This window comes from Scyliorhinus canicula, chromosome 2 (genome assembly GCF_902713615.1).
Source record: "Scyliorhinus canicula chromosome 2, sScyCan1.1, whole genome shotgun sequence".
Classification (NCBI taxonomy): domain Eukaryota; kingdom Metazoa; phylum Chordata; class Chondrichthyes; order Carcharhiniformes; family Scyliorhinidae; genus Scyliorhinus; species Scyliorhinus canicula.
In genome coordinates, this window is record NC_052147.1 from 10,448,085 (window position 1) to 10,468,623 (window position 20,539).

The 20,539-nt window shown below is 43.4% G+C and overlaps 1 protein-coding gene across 5 annotated transcripts in view; it reads left to right on the forward strand.

Annotated features, from left to right (window-relative positions):
• The window catches only part of ston2 (stonin 2), a 141,184-nt gene extending 120,942 nt beyond the window's left edge, over positions 1-20,242 (forward strand). For all 5 annotated transcript variants that reach the window (XM_038773589.1, XM_038773582.1, XM_038773598.1 and 2 more), the window contains 3 exons: positions 2,435-4,723; positions 18,622-18,824; positions 19,448-20,242. In XM_038773589.1, the coding sequence (XP_038629517.1) occupies positions 2,435-4,723; positions 18,622-18,824; positions 19,448-19,531 (2,576 nt within the window). In that variant the 3' untranslated portion in view covers positions 19,532-20,242. The remainder of the gene's footprint in view (positions 1-2,434; positions 4,724-18,621; positions 18,825-19,447) is intronic.
• The last annotated feature ends 297 nt before the right edge of the window (positions 20,243-20,539 follow it).

The window sequence follows — 20,539 nt, forward strand, 5'->3', positions numbered from 1 at the left end:
GATGACTCTTTGTCAGAGCTAGATGAACTGGAAATAGGACGAAACTTATGTGGGGGCAGGAAGGGTGGTGGTGGTTTGCACTGGAACGTTAAGGGCGAGATAAAGGGCCAGCGACAGGTGGAGGCTAGGGAGAGATTGACAAAGATCATAGAACCTGGGACCCTGGAGCTGTGAAGCAATTGTGCTATCCACAATGCTACCGTGCTGGACAAAAGGAAATGTAAATGGTGGTGATCATGGCTCTGTCCCCAACCTTCATCCCATTTTTATTTCCATCAATTTATTTTCATTTCATTTGGGCAGCATGGTAGGACACGTGGATAGCACTGTGGCTTCACAGCGTCAGGGTCCCAGATTCGATTCCCCGCTGGGTCACTGCCTGTGCGGAGTCTGCATATTCTCCCGTGTCTGCGTGGGTTTCCTCCGGGTGCTCCGGTTTCCTCCCACAGTCCAAAGACATGCAGGTTAGGTGGATTGGCCATGCTAAATTGCCCTTAGTGTCCAAAAAGGTTAGGAGGGGTTATTGGGTTCCGGGGATAGGGTGGAAGTGAGTGCTTAAGTGGTTCGGTGCAGACTCGATGGGCAGAATGGCCTCCTTCTGCACTGTATGTCTGATTGATCCATTCTTCTATCCCCATTTTCATCCCGCTTTTCATCTTGTTTTTCCCTCACCACCGTCTCGTCCCCATCCCACCCCATGCAAATGGTAATGTCCAGTACAGTTTCAGTAACTCTTTTGAAATAGTTATTGACATCAGTGGGTGCGAAATTCCATAGGAGGTTGACTTGGCATGTCTTAATTGTAATTCACATTGGAACCTCCAGAAAATGGTCAACTTATAATACCAGATGTCAGGTGACTTGTGGCAACCACCATAAGTCAATGTCTTTGCTTTCTTTTTTAAAGTCCTTTTAAAGCAGTTCAGTATATATTTGATCAGCTGATGAAATTAAAGATTAATATCACACATGCATACATCCCACAATCGTGACACAAGTCAAAGGAATGAGCAATTAGAGCAGCACGATAGCAGTGTTCAGGCATCCTGTACATGTACGTGTCCCAGGTTCAATTCCCCGCTGGGTCACTGTCTGTGTGGAGTCTGCACGTTCTCCCTGTGTCTGCATGGGTTTCACCTAACCTGTGCGCCTTTATGCACTGTATGTTGTATGAAGGCTCAATAAATGGTAGGATACCAAAATGGTGTAGAGGAGGTAAGGGACCTTGGACTGAATGTCCTTAGATCCGTGAAAGTCGCAGGACAGGTTATCAGGTGATTTAAGAAGGCATCTGGAATCTTTTCACTTATTAGCTGAGGCATAGAATATAAGAACAGGGAGGTTATGTTGCAGCTATATAAAACATCAATTCGGTCACAACTTGAGCACTGTGTACAGTTCTGGTCACCTCATTACAGAAAGGAGACCAGAGAGGTCACAGAGCAGATTTGCAAGAATGTTGCCAAGACTGGAAAATTGCAGCTATGAGGTGAGATTTGTTAGGCTGAGGTTGCTCTCCTTGGAACAGAGTGATCTGAGAGAAGGTTTTATTGAGATATACAAAATTGTGACTGGCTTGGATAGGGTGGATGGGAAGGGCCTATTTATCCTACAAGAGAGGTCAGTAGCTGGGGAACATAGATATAAAGTACTCAGTAGAATGATTAAAGAGGAGAATTCACCCAGATTGTAGAGGTCTGGAACTCACTGCCTGAAAGGATGATAGAGGTAGAAATCCTCATTTAAAAGGTACCTGGATGTGCACCTGAAGTGCCTTAACCTGCAGGACTACAGACCAAATGCTGGAAAGTGGGATTTGTTTGGGTGGCTCGTTTCTTCAGCTGGCACAGATATGATGGACCAAGTGGCCTCCTTCTGTGCCATAAGCTATGATTATAATTGTGCCCCGATTATCAGTGAGAACTTCTCCAGCGTTTCTCAGAGCATTGTTTTTCTTCACAGCTTGTGCAGCTGTAATTAAAGTTACCTTATTGTTGCCAGCACAATTCTTTTGCTTGAACACTATTTCAGCCTCATTCACACGGGATCACACTGCATTTTTTAGTGTACCATTTCAACAAATTTTCTCACGATGGTTGGAGGGCAGAATGGTTGGAGGGCAGGTGGTGGGGTTGTAGGTTTAGGCTGTCATTACATTGACATAAAAGTGTTCTATCAATCTTCCATTGATGCTGTGGAAACTGATCAGAAGAATCAACATGGTAATTCCCACTGTTACATGTACAGGATGCCTGTACAACTTGTTTACTAATCTGATGAATAATTATATGAAGCAGTTGAAATCTTTTAGTTTCAAGTATGATCACCCTGCAGGCATGGTCCATTTCCAGCATTCTTTTTCTTTTATTTCTATACTTTAGCATTCAATTTTGTTTGTAACTCTGATTTTCAATAATTGTTTCTTTCTCTTCAGATACTGGTTCTTTATCTCTTCACAATGGAACTAGCATGGAAACAGTGAACAGACTCCCTGATAACATGCAGCTGAATGGGTGCAGAATGTCAACAGCACGCTTTTCCACCTGGGTGACATTTGATGATGATCGAGATCTTGTTTCACCAGTACAATCCCCTGCTTTAAAAGTGGGAGTTTCTCATAACTATAAAACTGAAAAAGACAAGACTTTCCATGGGCCTCAAACAGGCATTGAAAAAACAGCATCAAAGAATAATTTGGTGGATTTTTCTGCTGAAGAGAAGGATGATGTATTTGCATTAATTAGCCCTACTGTAAACCCCTTTTCACCAGTCCACACAACTAACCCTTTCTTGGATGAAGCTCTGCGTGATGTCCAGCCATCACCAATCAATCCATTTCGTGCATTCTTTGACCAAAATGAAAAGTCTGCCTTGGTGAATTCACTGCCAAACGCATCTCCAATCTTTCAACAGCAAAATGTACCTGACTCTCCGTTTTCCGATGCAAATCTCGATTGTCGAAGGGATTCTCTTATGTCACACAGTCTTTCTCCAGATCCTATTTCCCCAGGTTTTGGTGGAAACCTAAATGATCAAAATAATTCAGTTGTGTTCAGAAATTCTCCAGATTTGGTCTCTCCATTTCCTGCTGTAAACAATAATGTTCAGAGGGATTCTGGTTATATTAATTCACCAAATGCAATGTCTTCATTTTCGGATGTAAAAGTCAGCAATCAAAGGGAATCTATTATATTCACCAATACCGAAAATCTGATTTCTCCATTTTCTGATGTAAAAACCAGCAATCAGAGGAATTCTGTTTTCATGAATTCTGCAGATCCGATCACACATTCTGCTACTGATGTAAAAATCAATAATCAAAAAGATTCTATTATGCCATTTGGTCAGTCTCCAGATACTTCAATTTACAGTTCTCACATTAATGGCCAAAGGAATTCATTTATGTTCAGTAATTCTTTAAATCCCACATTTACAGATGATTCAATGCTTTACTGTAGTCACCTTGAAGCTCTAAATCAACTTAAGCAAACCCAGGTCATGGATCCAGATCAACCTGACAGCCCTCCCTTATACGATGATCCTTTGTACTCTCCAGAGACCGAAAGCTGCACATTTAGCTTTAATCACCTGCAGCCTAAAGGTGGCTGGCCAATGATGCTGAGAATACCTGAGAAGAAGAACATTATGTCATCAAGACACTGGGGACCTATATGTGTCAAAATGCTAGATAATGCATGTTTACAACTCTTTTACGAAAAGGGTCTCGAAAAGCCTTTTCGGGAGGTCCAGCTTCTGCCTTGCCATGAGTTGTCTGAACTTAAACTTCAGAACTTTGATGAAAATGGGAAAATACACACTATAAGAATAGATCAAGTATTATACAAGGAAAAACGGAAATACCACCCCATGCTAACAGTAGTACAAGCACCAGTAAGGGTGCAGGTGATGAAACTGGGCACTACAAGTTATGAAGATTATGAAAGTTTTGTGACTACATTTCGGGATGTACTAATGAAATTACCAAGTGCCAGAGACATTTGTGCCAATTACTTTGAAGAAGAGATCACATTGGAAGTACAGGATGAATTTAGAGGTCTTGTGGCCAAAGCAGACAACAAGCTCATTCAGCACTCTGTGGTCACTCACGTCAGTGTTCTGGCTTTTGTGTCTGGGATGCCAGAATGCAGAATAGGCTTCAATGATGTTCAAATGAAGGGAAAAGAAGTGGTGTCGAGGCATGACATTATTCCCACAACCACAACTAAGTGGATTAAAATGAGTGACTGTCAGTTCCACAAATGTGTGGCTGTTGATGAATTCAGTGATTCCAGATTTATTAAGTTCTTACCATTAGATGGTCATAGGTTTGAATTAATGCGTTTCAGGACTACGTTTGGTGAAAAGACCCTTCCTTTCTCTCTTAAAACCTTGGCTACTGTTAAGGGTGCTGAAGTGGAACTTCAGTCTTGGTTGGTCATGTCTTCAGGGTTTGTGTCGAATCAGGATCAATTTGCAGCAATACCTTGTGAAAATGTGATGATTCGATATCCAGTGCCGACGGATTGGGTTAAGAACTTTCGAAGAGAAGGTGTCTTGCGAGAGAAATCTCTGAAAGCCATAGTGAATAGAAGTGCCAGCTTTGGTAGTACAAGTGTGTCTGGCTCTGAGCCTGTAATGAGAGTAACATTGGGCAGTGCCAAATATGAACATGCCTTTAAGGCTATTGTATGGAGAATCAACAGGCTCCCAGACAAAAATTCAGGTGAGTGCCAGTCAGATTGTTCTGTATGGGTGGAAGCTTTACTGTAATGTTTTGCCCTAACTAGTCTAGTTCTTTTCAGCAAAGTATGGTGTTACATTACAATTGTATGACAAAGAAAAATGTTAAAAGTACCAAGAACGGAATTCTGTCTTCAGACAAGTTAAGGTCCATATAATTGGCTGACAAGCTGAGTATCAAAGGAATTCATGACAATATCATTGACGTATTATTACACTAGTAAAAAATATATTTTCTTCTTTTCATTTGATTACTGGGAATCCAAAATTTTGAAAGCTAATGTATCAGCTTAGGCTGAATGAAACTGAAACATTTCATTTCAGATTTGTATCAAGAACTACTTAATAGATCATGCAAATGCGAAATTCAAAATGGTCAGAACTATAAAGCTATAAAGGATATGCCTATCCAGATTGCTTCTAATATTAAAGTACCAAGTGATCTAATTATGCTTCTTGGGATTATGTAACATTAAGGGCAAAGTTCTGGAATAGTGTAGCACAAAAGGAAGCTATTCTTCCCATTGGATGTGCACTGCCTCTTCAAGAACAATACAAATAGGCTCCAAATCTCTGCAATTTTCTCTCTGCTTTTGGAAGGCTGCCATTGATACTGTATTCACCACCCTGTCAGACAGTGCTTAACCACTCATTGCACGAAAAAGCTTTTCCTTGAGTCTTGCCAATCATCTTAAATCTGTGCCCTTTCGTTATTGACCCTTCAGCTGTCGGAAACAGAATCCTTTTAGTCTATTTAAATCCTTCATTAGTTTATATCAAGTCTTTTTGCCTTCTCTGATCTAAGGAAGACAACCCCAATCTCTGCATTCTGACCACATAACTGTAATCCCTCATCCCTAGAACCAGTCTGGTGACTCCTTCCTATACTCTCTCCACGGCCCTCTTAATCTTCCTAAAGTGATACAATTTCCAGCTGGGGAACAATTAGTGTTTTTACAAGTGCTCAGCATAGGTTTCTAGTTTTGTATCCTACACCCTTATTTATAAACTCCAGGATCTCCTATACTTTATTGATTGCTTTGTCAGTCTGTCCTACCACTTTGTGCAAAGCACTCCCAGGCCTCACTCTTTGCACCCCCTTTAGAAATGTCGCTGCTATCACTATTACATATTTCTACCTCTATAACATTGCCTGACTCTGTCCATGCTGAAAACCTTATCCATAATCTTTAGATTTGCCTATTCAAACTTGCATTCCACTTCCCATGACCTCAGTAAACATTCAAACTCCTACCATATCTTAACTCGTCCAAGTCCCATTCAGTATTACGCTGTGTTCACCTACCTACATAGACTTCTGGTTAAACAGTGGTCCAATTTTAAAACTCTCATCCTTTTTCAAATCACGGTGTCCTCATGCTCTCTCTGTTATCTTGTCCAGGCCTGTACCCCTCCCATACATGTTTGCTGCTCCAATTCTGGTCTTCTAAATATCTCCGATTTTATTCGCTCCTCCATTGGCTGTGCCTTCAGCTGCCCTGAAGTCTGGAATTCCCTTCCTTCACCTCTCCACCTCTTTAAGATGCTCCTTAAACCGTACCACTTTGACCAAACTTTTGGTCATCTGCCCTGATATCTATGTAGCTTGATATCAATTTTTTTTTTATAACTGTCCTGTGAAGTGCCTTGAGCTGATTTATTTCATCAAAGGTGCTATATAAATACAAGTTGTTATTATGAGGAGCATGGAAAGAGGATTTAGTGACCCATTGGAATACAGCCCACTTTGGGTTGAAATTCTACTTCCAGTTAGCCATAAAAAGAGTAATACTGGTTATGTCTTGTTTGGAGGGGGATCAGCCATGACCTCATTAAATGGCAAAGGACTGTAGCCTCAAGACTGTGTTTCTAAAGTGCAGTTGTAGAGCAACGTTTGAGGAATCAAAACCAGCAATTTGTTCAGTAAATAGGCATACACTCAATGTTCTTCCTGCACTGTAATTTTGTGTCTTGCACTGTTCAATAGAGCATGTAATCCTTAGGTTTAAAAGCTGAATTCGGCTACATTTGAAATGCTGCTCATCATTGTACTTCAGGTTACACCACATAAACAATGCACGCTATTTCTAACCCAGCCATGTGAAATATCAGAGTGGCGATGGCTTTGGGATCGTCATCACAACCTATAGAATGGTAAAATCGTACAGAGGGCAGCACGGTGGCACAGTGGATAGCATTGCTGCCTACGGCGCCGAGGACCTGGGTTCGAATCCCGGCCCTGGGTCACTGTCCGGGTGGAGTTTGCACATTCTCCCCATGTCTGCATGGGTTTCACCCCCATAACCCAAAATATGTGCAGGGTAGGTGGATTGGCCATGCTAAATTGCCCTTAATTGGAAAAAATAATTGGGTAATCTAAATTTATATATTTTTTAAATCATACAGGGTAGAAGAAGGCCCACTGGAAGAGCGATCCAATTCTTCCCACTTCCCTGGTCTTCACCCTACCATTTCTCCATTACCCTACAAATTTTTCCTTTTCAAGTATTTATGCAGTTCATTTTTTGAAAGTTATTGTTAAATCTGCTCCTGTCTTCCTTTCAGACACTGTATTCCAGATCACACCATCTCGCTGCATAAAAGAATTTCCCTTCATTTCCCGCTGTTTTTTAAAAATAAATTTAGAATATCCAATTTCTTTTTCCAATTAAGGGACAATTTAGAGTGGCGAATCCACCTACCCTGCCCATTTTTGGGTTGTGGGGGTGAGACCCACGCAAACACGGGGAGAAGGTGCAAACTTCACACGGACAGTGACTGGGGGCCATGATTGAATCTGAGTCCTCAGTGCCGTGAGGCAGCAGTGCTAGCCACTGTGCCACCTGAAGACTCCTCATTGTTAAGAATACTCTATTAAACCTTCTCTCTTGATGTCTGGCAATGTTTTGCTGGTTTTAGAGTGTGTTGCCTCAGTTAACTGTCATTCTGTATTCAAGTGACCTATAACTACAAAATGTCTTTGTATTTAAAAGAGCATTTATTTATTTACATATCCCTGGACAATATTAAGTAAACTATTAGATAGTCTGAACTCAGTTCTTTGTAAGCATTAATCCAGAGCACAGAATTGCATAGAAAGGTCCATTAAATTTAATGTCTTGTTGAGAGAACACCAAACTTTGGTATGAGAAGCTGAGTTGTCCATCCGATACTTCAGGATGGTGCCCATGGTATTCTGAAATTAAGGCATTTTCTGAGTAGAGCATCAGGCATGCCTCAAATGAAATGTCAGCTTATGGCTCAATGGATTATACTCAGAGTCAGAAGGTTGTGGATTCAATTCCCACTGTTGGAACTTTAGCACATAATCTTGGCTGACATGCCAATGCAGTTTTGAGGATGTGCTGCTCAATCACCGGTGCCATTTTTCAGATAAGATATCCACGAGGAGACAGAGCAGCACCAATTTTAACTGTGAACAGAGCGTCAGAAGCTCTAGTGAACAGTCTGCAAATTATTGGGTCACGTGGGTGAATCATTGATTAAAACTGGTCACCTGAAAAAAGTTTGAAAACCACTAAGTTATACAATCGCTAATTTACTGAAATAGTTCTCAGTAAAAGCTCAGCTTAAAAAAGATTGATGACTGATTCTCCCTCATGACCAGAAGTGGGGAAAAAGGGGTTGAACAGTGCACGCAATTCCCACTTTGCGTCTTCCGGTAACTCTTTTATAAAATGTGTCTGATACGATTGTTAAACCTGAAGTTTGCAGTAGATGTTTATCTCCTGGTCAATACAAAAGTCAGCTACTGAAGGCAAGTACTGTGGCTCCATATGATCTGAAGTGTAATGCACAGCGTATGTTGAGTGAAGAATTTCTTGTTTCTGGATGTGTGATGAAAATCCTACTAAACATCCATGTTACTTCTGAAGAACAGTTAATAAGCTATACAAAGTTTGTATCAGCTTATTTACAGTAGCACCAAATGTCAACCGTTGTTAAAGTGAGCCAAAATAACACAGTTGTGTTTAACAAGTGCATGTCAGGACTTACATGAAATCTACACAGAAATAGGTAATGTGAGCCAACTGGTCATACCTCCTTCCACATTTACATAGAACAGTACAGCACAGAACAGGCCCTTCGGCCCTCGATGTTGTGCCGAGCAATGATAACCCTACTCAAACCCACGTATCCACCCTATACCCGTAACCCAACAACCCCCCCCCCCCCCCCCCCCCCCCCCAAACCTTACTTTTAGGACACCGGGCAATTTTAGCATGGCCAATCCACCTAACCCGCATATCTTTGGACTGTGGGAGGAAACCGGAGCACCCGGAGGAAACCCACGCACACACGGGGAGGACATGCAGACTCCGCACAGACAGTGACCCAGCCGGGGACCGAACCTGGGACCCTGGAGCTGTGAAGCATTTATGCTAACCACCATGCTACCGTGCTGCCCTATTTCTCCATCTCTTCTATTTCTTTCTCCGTCATGTACTTACCTAACTTCCTCTTGAATACATCAATGCTATTTCCCTTAATGACTACTTGTTGTAGCCACTCTTGGGCAATTCTCCGGACATATTACTGATTGCCTTTTTATGGCCCTTGGTTATCGAATTACCCACAAGCGAAAAATTTTCTTCCTTCCCCATCAAATCCCTTATAGTTTTAAAGATCTTTATCATCTTACCTCTCCTCATTTTTTAAAAATAAATTTAGAGTACCCAATTATTTTTGTCCCAATTTAGCGTGCCCAATCCACCTAGCCTGCACATCTTTTGGGTTGTGGGGGCGAAACCCACGCAGACACGGTGAGAATGTGCAAACTCCACCCGGACAGTGACACGGGATTCGAACCCGGGTCCTCAGCGCCGTAGGCGGCAAAGCTAACCACTGTGCCACCGTGCTGCCCTCCTCTCCTCATCTTTTGGAGCAACGAGACCAAGCCTGTTTCATCTTTCTTTAAGGTGTCATCCTAGTAAATAATTTTTGCACCTTCACCAGTGCCTCTATGCTTTCATTAGTTATAGATACTAGATTTGTGCACAGTTTAGGTAGCCCCAGGGTTCAATATAGGTTGAACAACCATGTGTGTTTCTTGGAATCATTTTTTTTTTTTTTTTTTTTGCAACCTTTTCAATTAATTGAAAATAAACTCAATGATACCACTTTAATCCGTAACAAGATTAATCAGAAGGCGTTTGGAACTTTAGGGTTATATCTATTCACATTTGCCACATTTATAACATCTAGAACATCAGAAACATTCAAAACTTATTCTCCGCCTCTTTTATCTGCTCCCTATGTCATTGAATAGGCACAAAGCAAAAGTAAGTTAGTTATTCATAGAAGATGAGATAGGAGCAAGAGGAGGCCTTTTGGCCCTTCGACAATGAACAGTCATCCTAAAGGTTTTCCCAAACAAATTGGGACTTTTATTAATTGTCCAGCGGTTGTGGGCAGCACAGTGGCACAGTGGTTAGCACTGCTGCCTCATGGCGCCGAGGTCCCAGGTTCGATCCCGGCTCTGGGTCACTTTCCATGTGGAGCAGTTTGCACATTTTCCCCGTGTTTGCGTGGGTTTTGCCCCCACAACCCAAAAGATGTGCAGGGTAGGTGGATTGGGCAGGCTTAATTGTCCCCTAATTGGAAAAAATGAATTGGGCACCATAAATTTATTTTAAAAATTAATTGTTCAGCGATACATATTGGTGCTTTGATGTTTACCACTAGTGGGTATGCCTGTGACCTTGGGTGGGTAGGATCCCTTCTATCTGAGCAGCCCATAGCCAACAGAGACCCGCTGGAGGCATGCACCACCCCCATAGATGAAATGAAAATCGCTTATTGTCACAAGTAGGCTTCAAATGAAGTTACTGTGAAAAGTCCCTAGTTGCCATATTGCGGCGCCTGTTCGGGAATTGAACTGTGCTGCTGGCCTGCCTTGGTCTGCTTTCAAAGCCAGCTATATGGACCTGTGCTAAACCAGCCCCTGAAGATTCCTGTTTTCCCTACATAAGAATCCTTGCTCCCCCTTCTTGCCAGGGCCTTCCCAGCTGACACAAGGAAGCCTGCCTATTCACCTTCAGTCCAGGCTCCAGCAATGATCTCGTAGTCTGGGCCCCCTGAGGTATTTGCAGTGGCCACCACTCCCGTTGACACCAACAACACTGGAGAGTTGCTTACTGGAGAGAATGTCTATCCTGAAGATGCCAAGGATCCTTACGGACACCCAATAAATAATGGGGGTGGGGCAATACCACAGTGCGTTGCTAGTGAAGGGGCAATAAAAGGGCATTGAGAGCATTAAACTCCATCTCTCGTTTCCAATACAGTGTTTAAAAATGATGGAGATGGTAGAACCTAAATGACCAGTCTGGTTTTCCTGTTCACACTGCAGTTTTTTGCACAAAGGCGATTGTGCATGTAAATATAATAGAATTTTTCCATAATTGAAAAAAAAACATTTTTTACGCACTTTATTGTCGTACAGAACATCAAAAGAGAAGGCATATGGCTGCAAAAAAAGCTATCTACACTTAGCCTTTCTACATTACCTTTTCAAACGTGCATTGATGCAGTTTGATTTTGGCAATCATCTGATAACAAACATTTGGTTTCACATGTACACTGGCATCCAGCTCGACATCACAACCACCTCACTTGCCCCTTCCACAGTCTCTTATTTGTCAAGCTGCTTGTCTGACAATCAGCCCGAGAAGAACAGAAATGTACTGCACCTAAATATAGGGACGACTGAAGCCATCTTCGGAGTCCACTACAAGTTCCCCAGTCAAGTACTCCAGCCTCGCTCTGATCACAAACCTAGGCTGAACCAGACTGTTCGCAACCTTGACATCCTGTTTGGCACTGATATGAAATTCTGACCACTTCTCATAACAGTCTTTATTAGTGTCACAAGTAGGCTTATATTAACACTGCAATGAAGTTACTGTGAAAATCCCATAGTCGACACACTCCGACGCCTGTTCAGGTACACAGAGGGAGAATTCAGAATATCCAATTCACCTAACAAGCACGACTTTCGGGACTTGTGGAAGGAAACTGGAGCACTCAGAGGAAACCTTCACAGACATGGAGAGAGCATGCAGACTCCGCACAGTGACCCAATCTTTGTTCTGTCTACACTGCTATCTCAGCTAAGCAGCAATTTCAGCACAATTACAAAACAATTATCAGTATTGAACAAGACAGCACTGGGGAGTGGGGGAAGGGCATTTTTCAAGGTAAACTCTTTCTGGGCTGCTCTGCATTAGCAGTGTCTGTGGGGACAGTGGTTGGTATGCTATAATTGATCTATTACATCCATGGGTTAGTGAGGAGTAAAGATTGAGCCAGCATTCCCACAACTGAGAGGTAAACCGTGATGTGCATGTATGCTGAGGTTCATCCGTACTTTAATTTCTTTCCTAGACACACTATTTACAAAGGTAAAGTTGCCATAGTCCCAGATGACCGTGGGCTGTTTTCCCCTTTGAGGGGGAGAGCTGACTGGTGGTGATTGATGAGGATGACCACACCTCAGGTGAGGGGCAAGGCTGAGAAGGCGGTGCCTTCATGAATAACCTCAGCCAGTACGGGAAATGAACCTGCGTTGTTGGCCTTGTCCTGCATCACAAACAAGCTGTCTAGTCCACTGAGCTAAACTGGCCCTCCATACACTGTTTATACTTGGCAGTGATGCTCGTGGTCCTGCACCCCGGCAGAGTAGGAAAGTAAATAATTAACAAAAGCACACCTATGCCATGCCAAGACTTATGAGTATCCTAACAATTGCAAAATTAGTTCCAGTAATCTGAAATCAAAAATGACACTGGAAATACCCAGCAGGCAGCATATGTAGAGAGACAAAAACCGTTAGCATTTCAGGGTCAGTGACCTTACATCAAATGAAATAACACAACGGCAAAATACTCCAGATGCTGGTAAACTGAGAGAACAACAGAAAACGCTGGAAATAAAATCCAGAACTCTTGTTCTAGTGAAAGATCGTAGGCCGGATTTTCTCACTGTTGGGAAGAACTTATAAAATGGCAGACCATTAAAAATGGCTGGCAGGACCCAGACGCGGAAGTTCCGCTCTCATTTCCAATAGATGCTATTTTTGGCAGAAGGGGCAGTGTGGGATTTATACAGGAGGGATATGTTCTTGACAGTTGGTAAATTCTGTTTAAGTTTAAGTGTCATGATCTGAAATCTTTCAAATCCCCTGATGTTTAAATATGAAAAAGGCTGAATCTATCAATGAATGATTGAAAAAAGACTTGGTTGGACTTCTTTGATTGACAGGCCATCTGGTGTAAGTCTATGTAAAATACTGTCTGATCATGCCATTTCATTAGATTTATTTAACAATTGCTGAAGTAATATATCACTATAAATGCTTGGCAGATCTTCAAAAGCTACAATTAACTCAGCAGGGGATTCTGTTTACAGTCTGATTGACAGTTTAAGAGTCTATTAAATGATCAGCTACCGTGGGGTCTGAATAGAAGTTGGTTTGCTTCTGCAAGATTTTTTAAAATATATTTTATTCAGTAAATGTTCAATTATAACATACAAAATGGTCTAATGAGTTTATACGATTTTTATTTAAAAAATTACCCCAACAACCCAGCCCCCCCATTCCATATTTACCAGAACTCTTCCCTCCCCTCGAACGCCCCCCCCCCCCCCCTCCCCGCCATTGCTGACAACAGCCAGCTACTTAAAGAAGGTAATGAGCGGCAACTGCGTAGAGTAAATCCTCTCCTCCTATCCCCTTATGGCATACTTTTATAATAATAATAATCTTTATTGTCACAAGTTGGCTTACATTAACACTGCAAGTACCCCGCCCCACAACCCCAGGGAGTAATGGCTTCCCCACCACAAATAAATCAATATGGGAGTAGACCCTGTGCACATGTGAAAAGAAGGAAAACTCCTCATCCCTCGGTTATCTAAATCTCCACGGTCTCCTCCCCCCTCCCCCCGGTTCCATGAATACAAGCAGCTCCTTTGCCACCCCCGATATTATAAAGGATTTGGCCTTGACCTGTCTATCCTGGAGTCTAACACACAATTAAAGTCCACCTCCCATAATCATTTGATGCGAGTCAAGCTCGGGACTGGATGCCAGCATCTTAATAAAGTTATGTTGTCCCAGTTGGGCCCATATACGTTCACTAAGAGCACCGGAGCGCCTGACAAAACCCACTCGCTATCACATATCTCCCCCTCGAGTCCACCAAAATATTAGCCACCGAAAAGGTCACACTCCTCTTGATCAGCACCACAGACCCCCTTATCCTCGCATCAAATCTCGAGTGGAACCATGGAATTCAGTATTTTAGAACCATAGATTTCAGCCCATCAGGTCCCAACCCTCTGAAAGACCACACTGCCTAGGTCCACTCTCCCGCCATATCCCCATTATCTCACCTAACGTACACATTTTTGGACACTAAAGGGCGATTTTAGCATGGCCAATCCACCTAACCAGCATATCTTTGGACTGTGGGAGGAAACCGATGCACCCACTGGAAACTCACGCAGCCACGGGGAGAAAGTACAAACTCCACACAGTCGCCCAAGGCCGGAATTGAACCCGGGTCCCTGGCACTGTGAGGCAGCAGTGCTAACCACTGTGCCACCATGCTGCCCCACGCACTCGTTCCGCAGTCTTGTCTGGTCTCAAACTCTCAAATGTGTAGCCTGCAAGAAAACAACATCTGCCTTCAAACTCTTTAGATGGCCAAAAAACCAGGACCTTTTAACTGGCCCATTAATCCCCTCACATTCAATGTAACCAACCTGATTAGGGGCTTCTGCCTTTCTTCCCCCCCCCCCCCCACCACGATCAGCCATATTCCATCCGCCAGGAAGTCCAACTTACACCAGCACCAGGCCCATCCAAGACGGCCACTGTCACCCCCACACACCTGCCTCAACCAGTACATGAACCATGAAACCTCATGGTCAGCAATCTACCCTCCTCCCCCCCCCCTCCTAGTGCCCCATCCCCACTGGGCACCAACCAAATGACCTACCCAACTCCAACAAACCCTCCCTCACCCCCGCCATCCCAAACGTTTCCACAGTTTAAATAAAAGATAAAAGACGACAGCACGGTGGCACAGTGGTTGACACTGCAGCCTCACGGCGCCGAGGTCCCAGGTTCGATCCCGGCTCTGGGTCACTGTCCATGTGGAGTTTTCACATTTTCCCCGTGTCTGTGTGGGTTTCGCCCCCACAACCCAAAGATGTGCAGGGTAGGCGGATTGTTCATGCTAAATTGCCCTTAATTGGAAAAATGAATTGGACACTCTCAAATAAAAAATAAATAAAAGAACCACAAATACTGAAAAAAGGCAAAGAAATAGCAAAACACACAAAAAACGAACATTCAGTGTAACCAATAACTTCATTCAATTCTCCCCAGTCCATGCTCCTTCAGAAAGACATTTGCCTCCTCCTGCATGTCAAAATAATAGTCCAGGGGTGGGATTCTGCTGTAATCGGCAACTCCGGCGGGGAGGAGTGGGGTGAACCACTCCGGCGTCGGGCCATCCCAAAGATGCGGAATCCTCCGCACCTTCAGGGGCTAGGCCCACTCGGAGTGGTTTGCGCCGGCCGGCGGGGAAGGGGCTTGCCGCCGCGCCGGCCGGCGGAGGCCCTTCCGAGTTGGCACATGTGTGGGCGCGCCAGCGTGTGCTGGCGTCATCCCGGCGCATGCGCGGGAGGGTTTGTCTCCACATCGGCCATGGCAGAGGACCACAGTGGCCGATGCGGAGGAATAGAGTGCCCCCACGGCACAGGCCTGCCCGCGGATCGGTGGGCCCCGATTGCGGGCCAGGCCACCGTGGGGCCACCCCCCCGGAGCCAGATGCCCCCGCGCCCCTCCGAGAACCCCGGAGGTGGCCCACGCCGCTAGATCGCGCCGGTAAGGACCTCCTCTAAATTACGCCGCGGGACAGGCAAAAATGAGCGACCACTCGGCCCATCGCGGGCTGGAGAATCGCCGGGGGGGAGGAGCGCTGCCAGCGGCTGTCGACCAGCGCACCGCGATTCCCGCCCCTGCCAAATCTCTGGCGCCGGAGAATTCGGCGGCCGGCAGGTGTGGGATTCACGCCGCCCCCTGGCGATTCTCCGACCCGGCGGGGGGTCGGCGAATCCCGCCCCAGCTCTCTGAACGGGACCTGAGGCGAGCAAGGTACACCACTCCAAAACACACCTTGCTCTTGTAAAAAGCCGTCTTGGCCTTGTTAAACCTTGCACGACAGGGTGGCACGGTGGCACAGTGTTTAGCTGTGCTACTTCATGGCACTGAGGACCCAGGTTCGATCCTGGCCCCAGGTCACTGTCCATGTGGAGTTTCCACATTTTCGCCATGTCTGCATGGGTTAGTGTGGGTTAATCTAAGACTGTCCTCCTCACTATTTATCATCCTACCAATTTTCATATCATCCGTGACCTTCCTGATCAACCCTCCTACATTCATGTCTAAATCATTTATATAAACCAAAAACAGCCAGGGCCCCAACACTGATCCTTATGGGACGCCACAGGACACAAGTATCCAGTCAGAAAAACACCCGTTTCCTGCCACTCAAGCCAATTCTGGATCCAATGTGCCCAATTTCCATGTAGCTGCAATTCCAGATGTCCTGGAGACCATGTGGAGCAATGATAGGACATGACATGGATTATTGAGGTGGTGCAGTAAATGATCCAACTGTTACAATGGAGTGCATTTTATAGTAGACTTTGAAAAATACATTTTTCACTCAATACCTTATCTATACTTAAAAATACATCGAAGTTACACCATGGAAATAGGCCATGCAATGTGATTTGTGTGTTATTGTTTATTCTCCATTTAAGAACCACAGAATTCCTGGTCTAGAAGGAGGCCCATCGAGTCGGTGCCCACCCTCTGAAAGAGCACCCTACTTAGTACTACTCCCCTGCCCTATCCCTGTAACCCTACCTAACCTGCACATCCCTGGACACTAAGGGGCAATTTAGCAAGGCCAATCCACCTAACCTGCACATCTTTGGACTGTGGGAGGAAACCGGAGGTAACCCATGCAGACTTGGGAGAACGTGAAAAATCCACACAGACAGTAACGTAGAGCTGGAATTAGACCCAGGTCCCTGATGCTGTGAAGCAGCAGTGCTAACCACTGTGCCACCATGTCACCCCAAGCAAATTGTTTTATTTATATTTATCCATTCTATACCCATATTCCTGCAAGCCTTTTTCCTTCATCAACTTATTCAGCCTGATCTATAATATTGGCCATTTCTACCTCAGTCACCTAACCCTGTGAGTGTTTTCTACAGCCTCACAACTCTGTGAAGACGTTTCTCTTGATCTCTGTTTGAAATCTCTTACATTCAAGGCAGCACAGTAGGGCAGTGGTTAGCACTGCTGCCTCATGGCACTGAGGACCCGGGTTTGATCCCAGCCCCGAGTCACTGTCCATGTGGAGTTTGCACATTTTCCCCGTGTCTGTGTCATCCCAAAAGGATGTGCAGGGTAGGTGGATTGGCAACACTAAATTGCCTCTTAATTGAATAAAAAAAGAATTGGGTACTCTGAATTTTAAAACAAATCCCTTGCATTCAAGTTTTTATTTGGACTCCTCATTTTTGAATCTTTAACTACTCAAATTGTCACCAGACTCCTAAATGACCCTCTTATTTATTGACTGACCTCATTAACACTTCACCCTGTATACTTCATCCGATGCCAATGCTTATGTCGTTACATTGTATATCTTGTGTTGCCCTATTATGCATTTTCTTGTATTTTCTTGAATTGTGTTTAATTCCCTTTTCTTCCATGTACTGAATGATCTGTTGAGCTGCTTGCAGAAAAATACTTTTCAATGTACCTCGGTACACGTGACAATAAACAAATCCAATCCAATCCAAAAAAATTAACTTGCTTCTCACAATCTTGCCTCGTCCTTTCATAATTTAAATCCCTTCTGTCACAATGCTTCTGTATTGTTCTATTGACCAAAGACCAAGTTTTTCAAGTCTTTACATTTGTATTTCCTAATGCAGGCAATATCCTAACAAATTTATGCTGTATCCAGCAATATCCTAACAATTCTATGCTGTATCCACTCTGAAGCCTCAATACCTGTCCTATTGTATGTGGAGCACAATTTAAGAACCAGGGGCAGAAGTGGGCAATTCTCGGCTTCGGCTCAAATTTCCTGCCCGTTCTCCATAACCCTTCAACCCATTACTAATTAAAAATCTGTCTATCGCCTCAAATTTGCTCAATATCCCGACATCCACCGCTCTCCTGGGGTAATGAATTCCACAGATTACGACCTTTTAAGAGAAGTAATTTCTCCTATCCGTTTTCTAAATCTGCTACCCTTATCCTGAAACTATGACCTCTTGTTCTAGAATGCCCCACCAGAGGAAGCATCCGTTCTACGCCTACTTTGTCAATACCTTTATCATCTTGTTTACCTCTATTAGATCTCCTCTCATTCATCTAAAGTCTAGAGAGTATAGGCCTAAACTGCTCAATCTCTCTTCATAATACAAACCCCTCAACTCATCTCAGTGCTACACCTGGCACTCTAATTGAAGTTTGTTCAAGGTTTATATTGACTCATTAAAACCTCTTGGCTTTTATATTCTGCACCTCGTGAGATAAAGCATGCAATTCCATTAGCTTTTTTATAGCCTCATTCTAACTGGTGTAGGTCACAAAGTTAGGTAGTGTGTTGCCTAGTTTTATTGTGTGACCCTTTGTACATACAAATTGTTTATAATTGAATGAGTTGCACTGGCATCTGGTAAAAGCTAATAATTACTGCTCTAAAAATGGTTTAAAAGTGATAATGCTCATATACTAACAAAATTATGTTTCTCCAGCTTCAGGCCATCCCCATTCTTTTTACTGCCACTTGGAGCTAGGATCTGACCGGGAAGTGCCTGTTAGTTTTGTCCACTATGTGGATGTGGAATTTGACATGCCCAGTGCTTCAGCGTCCAAAGCAGCTGTTCGATCAGTTGGAGTTGGCAATAAGAGTGATGTGAGAAAATGGGTCGTTTACAAAGCTCATTATAGTTATCAGGTACATTCTTGTTTATGTGTACTGTATGGTACATTACTAATTCATTCACCTTTCTCAAACAATTAAACACTTAGTTCAAAGATAACTCATTTACAAAAATTTCAAACCCTGCATTCAGTTCTGTCCCATTCCTGCTAAGGGTTGCTGCTGAATTGCTCATGCACATGAAGGGTACCCCATGCATAGATCATAAACCAAACTACGAGAAAAATGCAAACAAATGGGCTTAACTCATCCTTCCAGAAGAAATTCTACCAGGCTTCTGCTGTATATTTCTGTGCATTCATTGGCTGTAGGTGTCACTGGCAAAACCAGCATTCATTGCCCATCCCAACTTTCCCTGTTTGATACAACTGATTCAATCACCATGAAAAATTAATTCTGTTGCTTCCATTCTTGAATGCTGATCTTGCATCAAATGGGGAAGAGTCACAAGATACATGAAATATGTTCATGAATATTTTCCAGAATATACTTACGGTATGAATCTTCTTTCTTGGCAAAGGCAAAAGCCATTATGCTAAAACTTTGTGATGACACTTGTAGTATTTGCTTTTATTCTGGACTAATTTTGAACGCTGTGCTAACATCTTTGCTGACTGTCTTGTCTGAATTTTGTTTAGGTGGAAATGGAACAGAGAAAGGTTCGGGCTCCAGATGTGGATAGTATGGAAACTGATCTTCCAGATGAGTGCATTCAGCAGTGAAGCACTCCAAGCTCAGAGGCAACATAATGGATTTGTACTGTGACAATGCAAATTCAATTTGCATCAAATAGCCCAATGTTGCCACCATACAGGTTTCAAGCCCTCAAGAGAACAAAAGAGAAGGAATGTTGATTCCAGTATTTCATGAATTTGATTTGAGTAAAATACAATGACAGGCTGAAAGGAGCCTGGACAACAGGACGTTGATCCAATATTGGATTCAGAAAAGATTGGATTCAATCTCCCTTTTATGGATTAGATGTACAGCACTGGTCATTTTTCCAAATACCACATAACCATTTTTTAAAATCTTCTGCATACTCCGAGCCTCGAGCAGAGTGGAGAGAATGTAAGCCTCAGTTTAGGGTGAAATTTTGGTCTTGTTGCTTCTTCCTCATTTATTTCTCTTGGGGAATAACAGAAGAATCATCACAAGTTTGCATGCAACAGACCTCCTTGCCCTTTCCTTGCTGTTCAATGCTTGTGTATCTGACATTAAGGTTTTCTGATAGTTATTTTTGTTTCCTGACAATTCTGAAATTAAAATGCTTAAATTAAAGATAGTTTCCTTCTTTTGGCCTGCTGAGATTTAAAGTTTTCAAATCACTTTAGTGTTTTTTTAAAACATTGTTAAGATGCATCGTCTTTGGAAAAATGCAATGTGCCCTCAACTTATTGTGAAAATTAAATGTTTTTCAGAGCTGTGAGCAAGGAGCTTGTGATTTTTGTCATCTTTCTAATTCTCTCTGTGAATGCCTCAGCGTCCCAATTTCTTAGTGGATAATGCACTACTTGGTTCTGAGCCAGGCAGAGCAAGATAACCCAGGTTCAAGCCCCAGTCTGGAGTGAATTTGCGAATCTAACATAGGAACATATGAGGAGTAGGCCATTCAGCCCATCGAGCCTGCTCCACCATTCAATATAATCATGGCCGATAATCCACCTCAATGCCCCTTTTCCCCACACTATCCCTATCTCCCTTTGTCATTGGCATTTTGTAATCTGTTC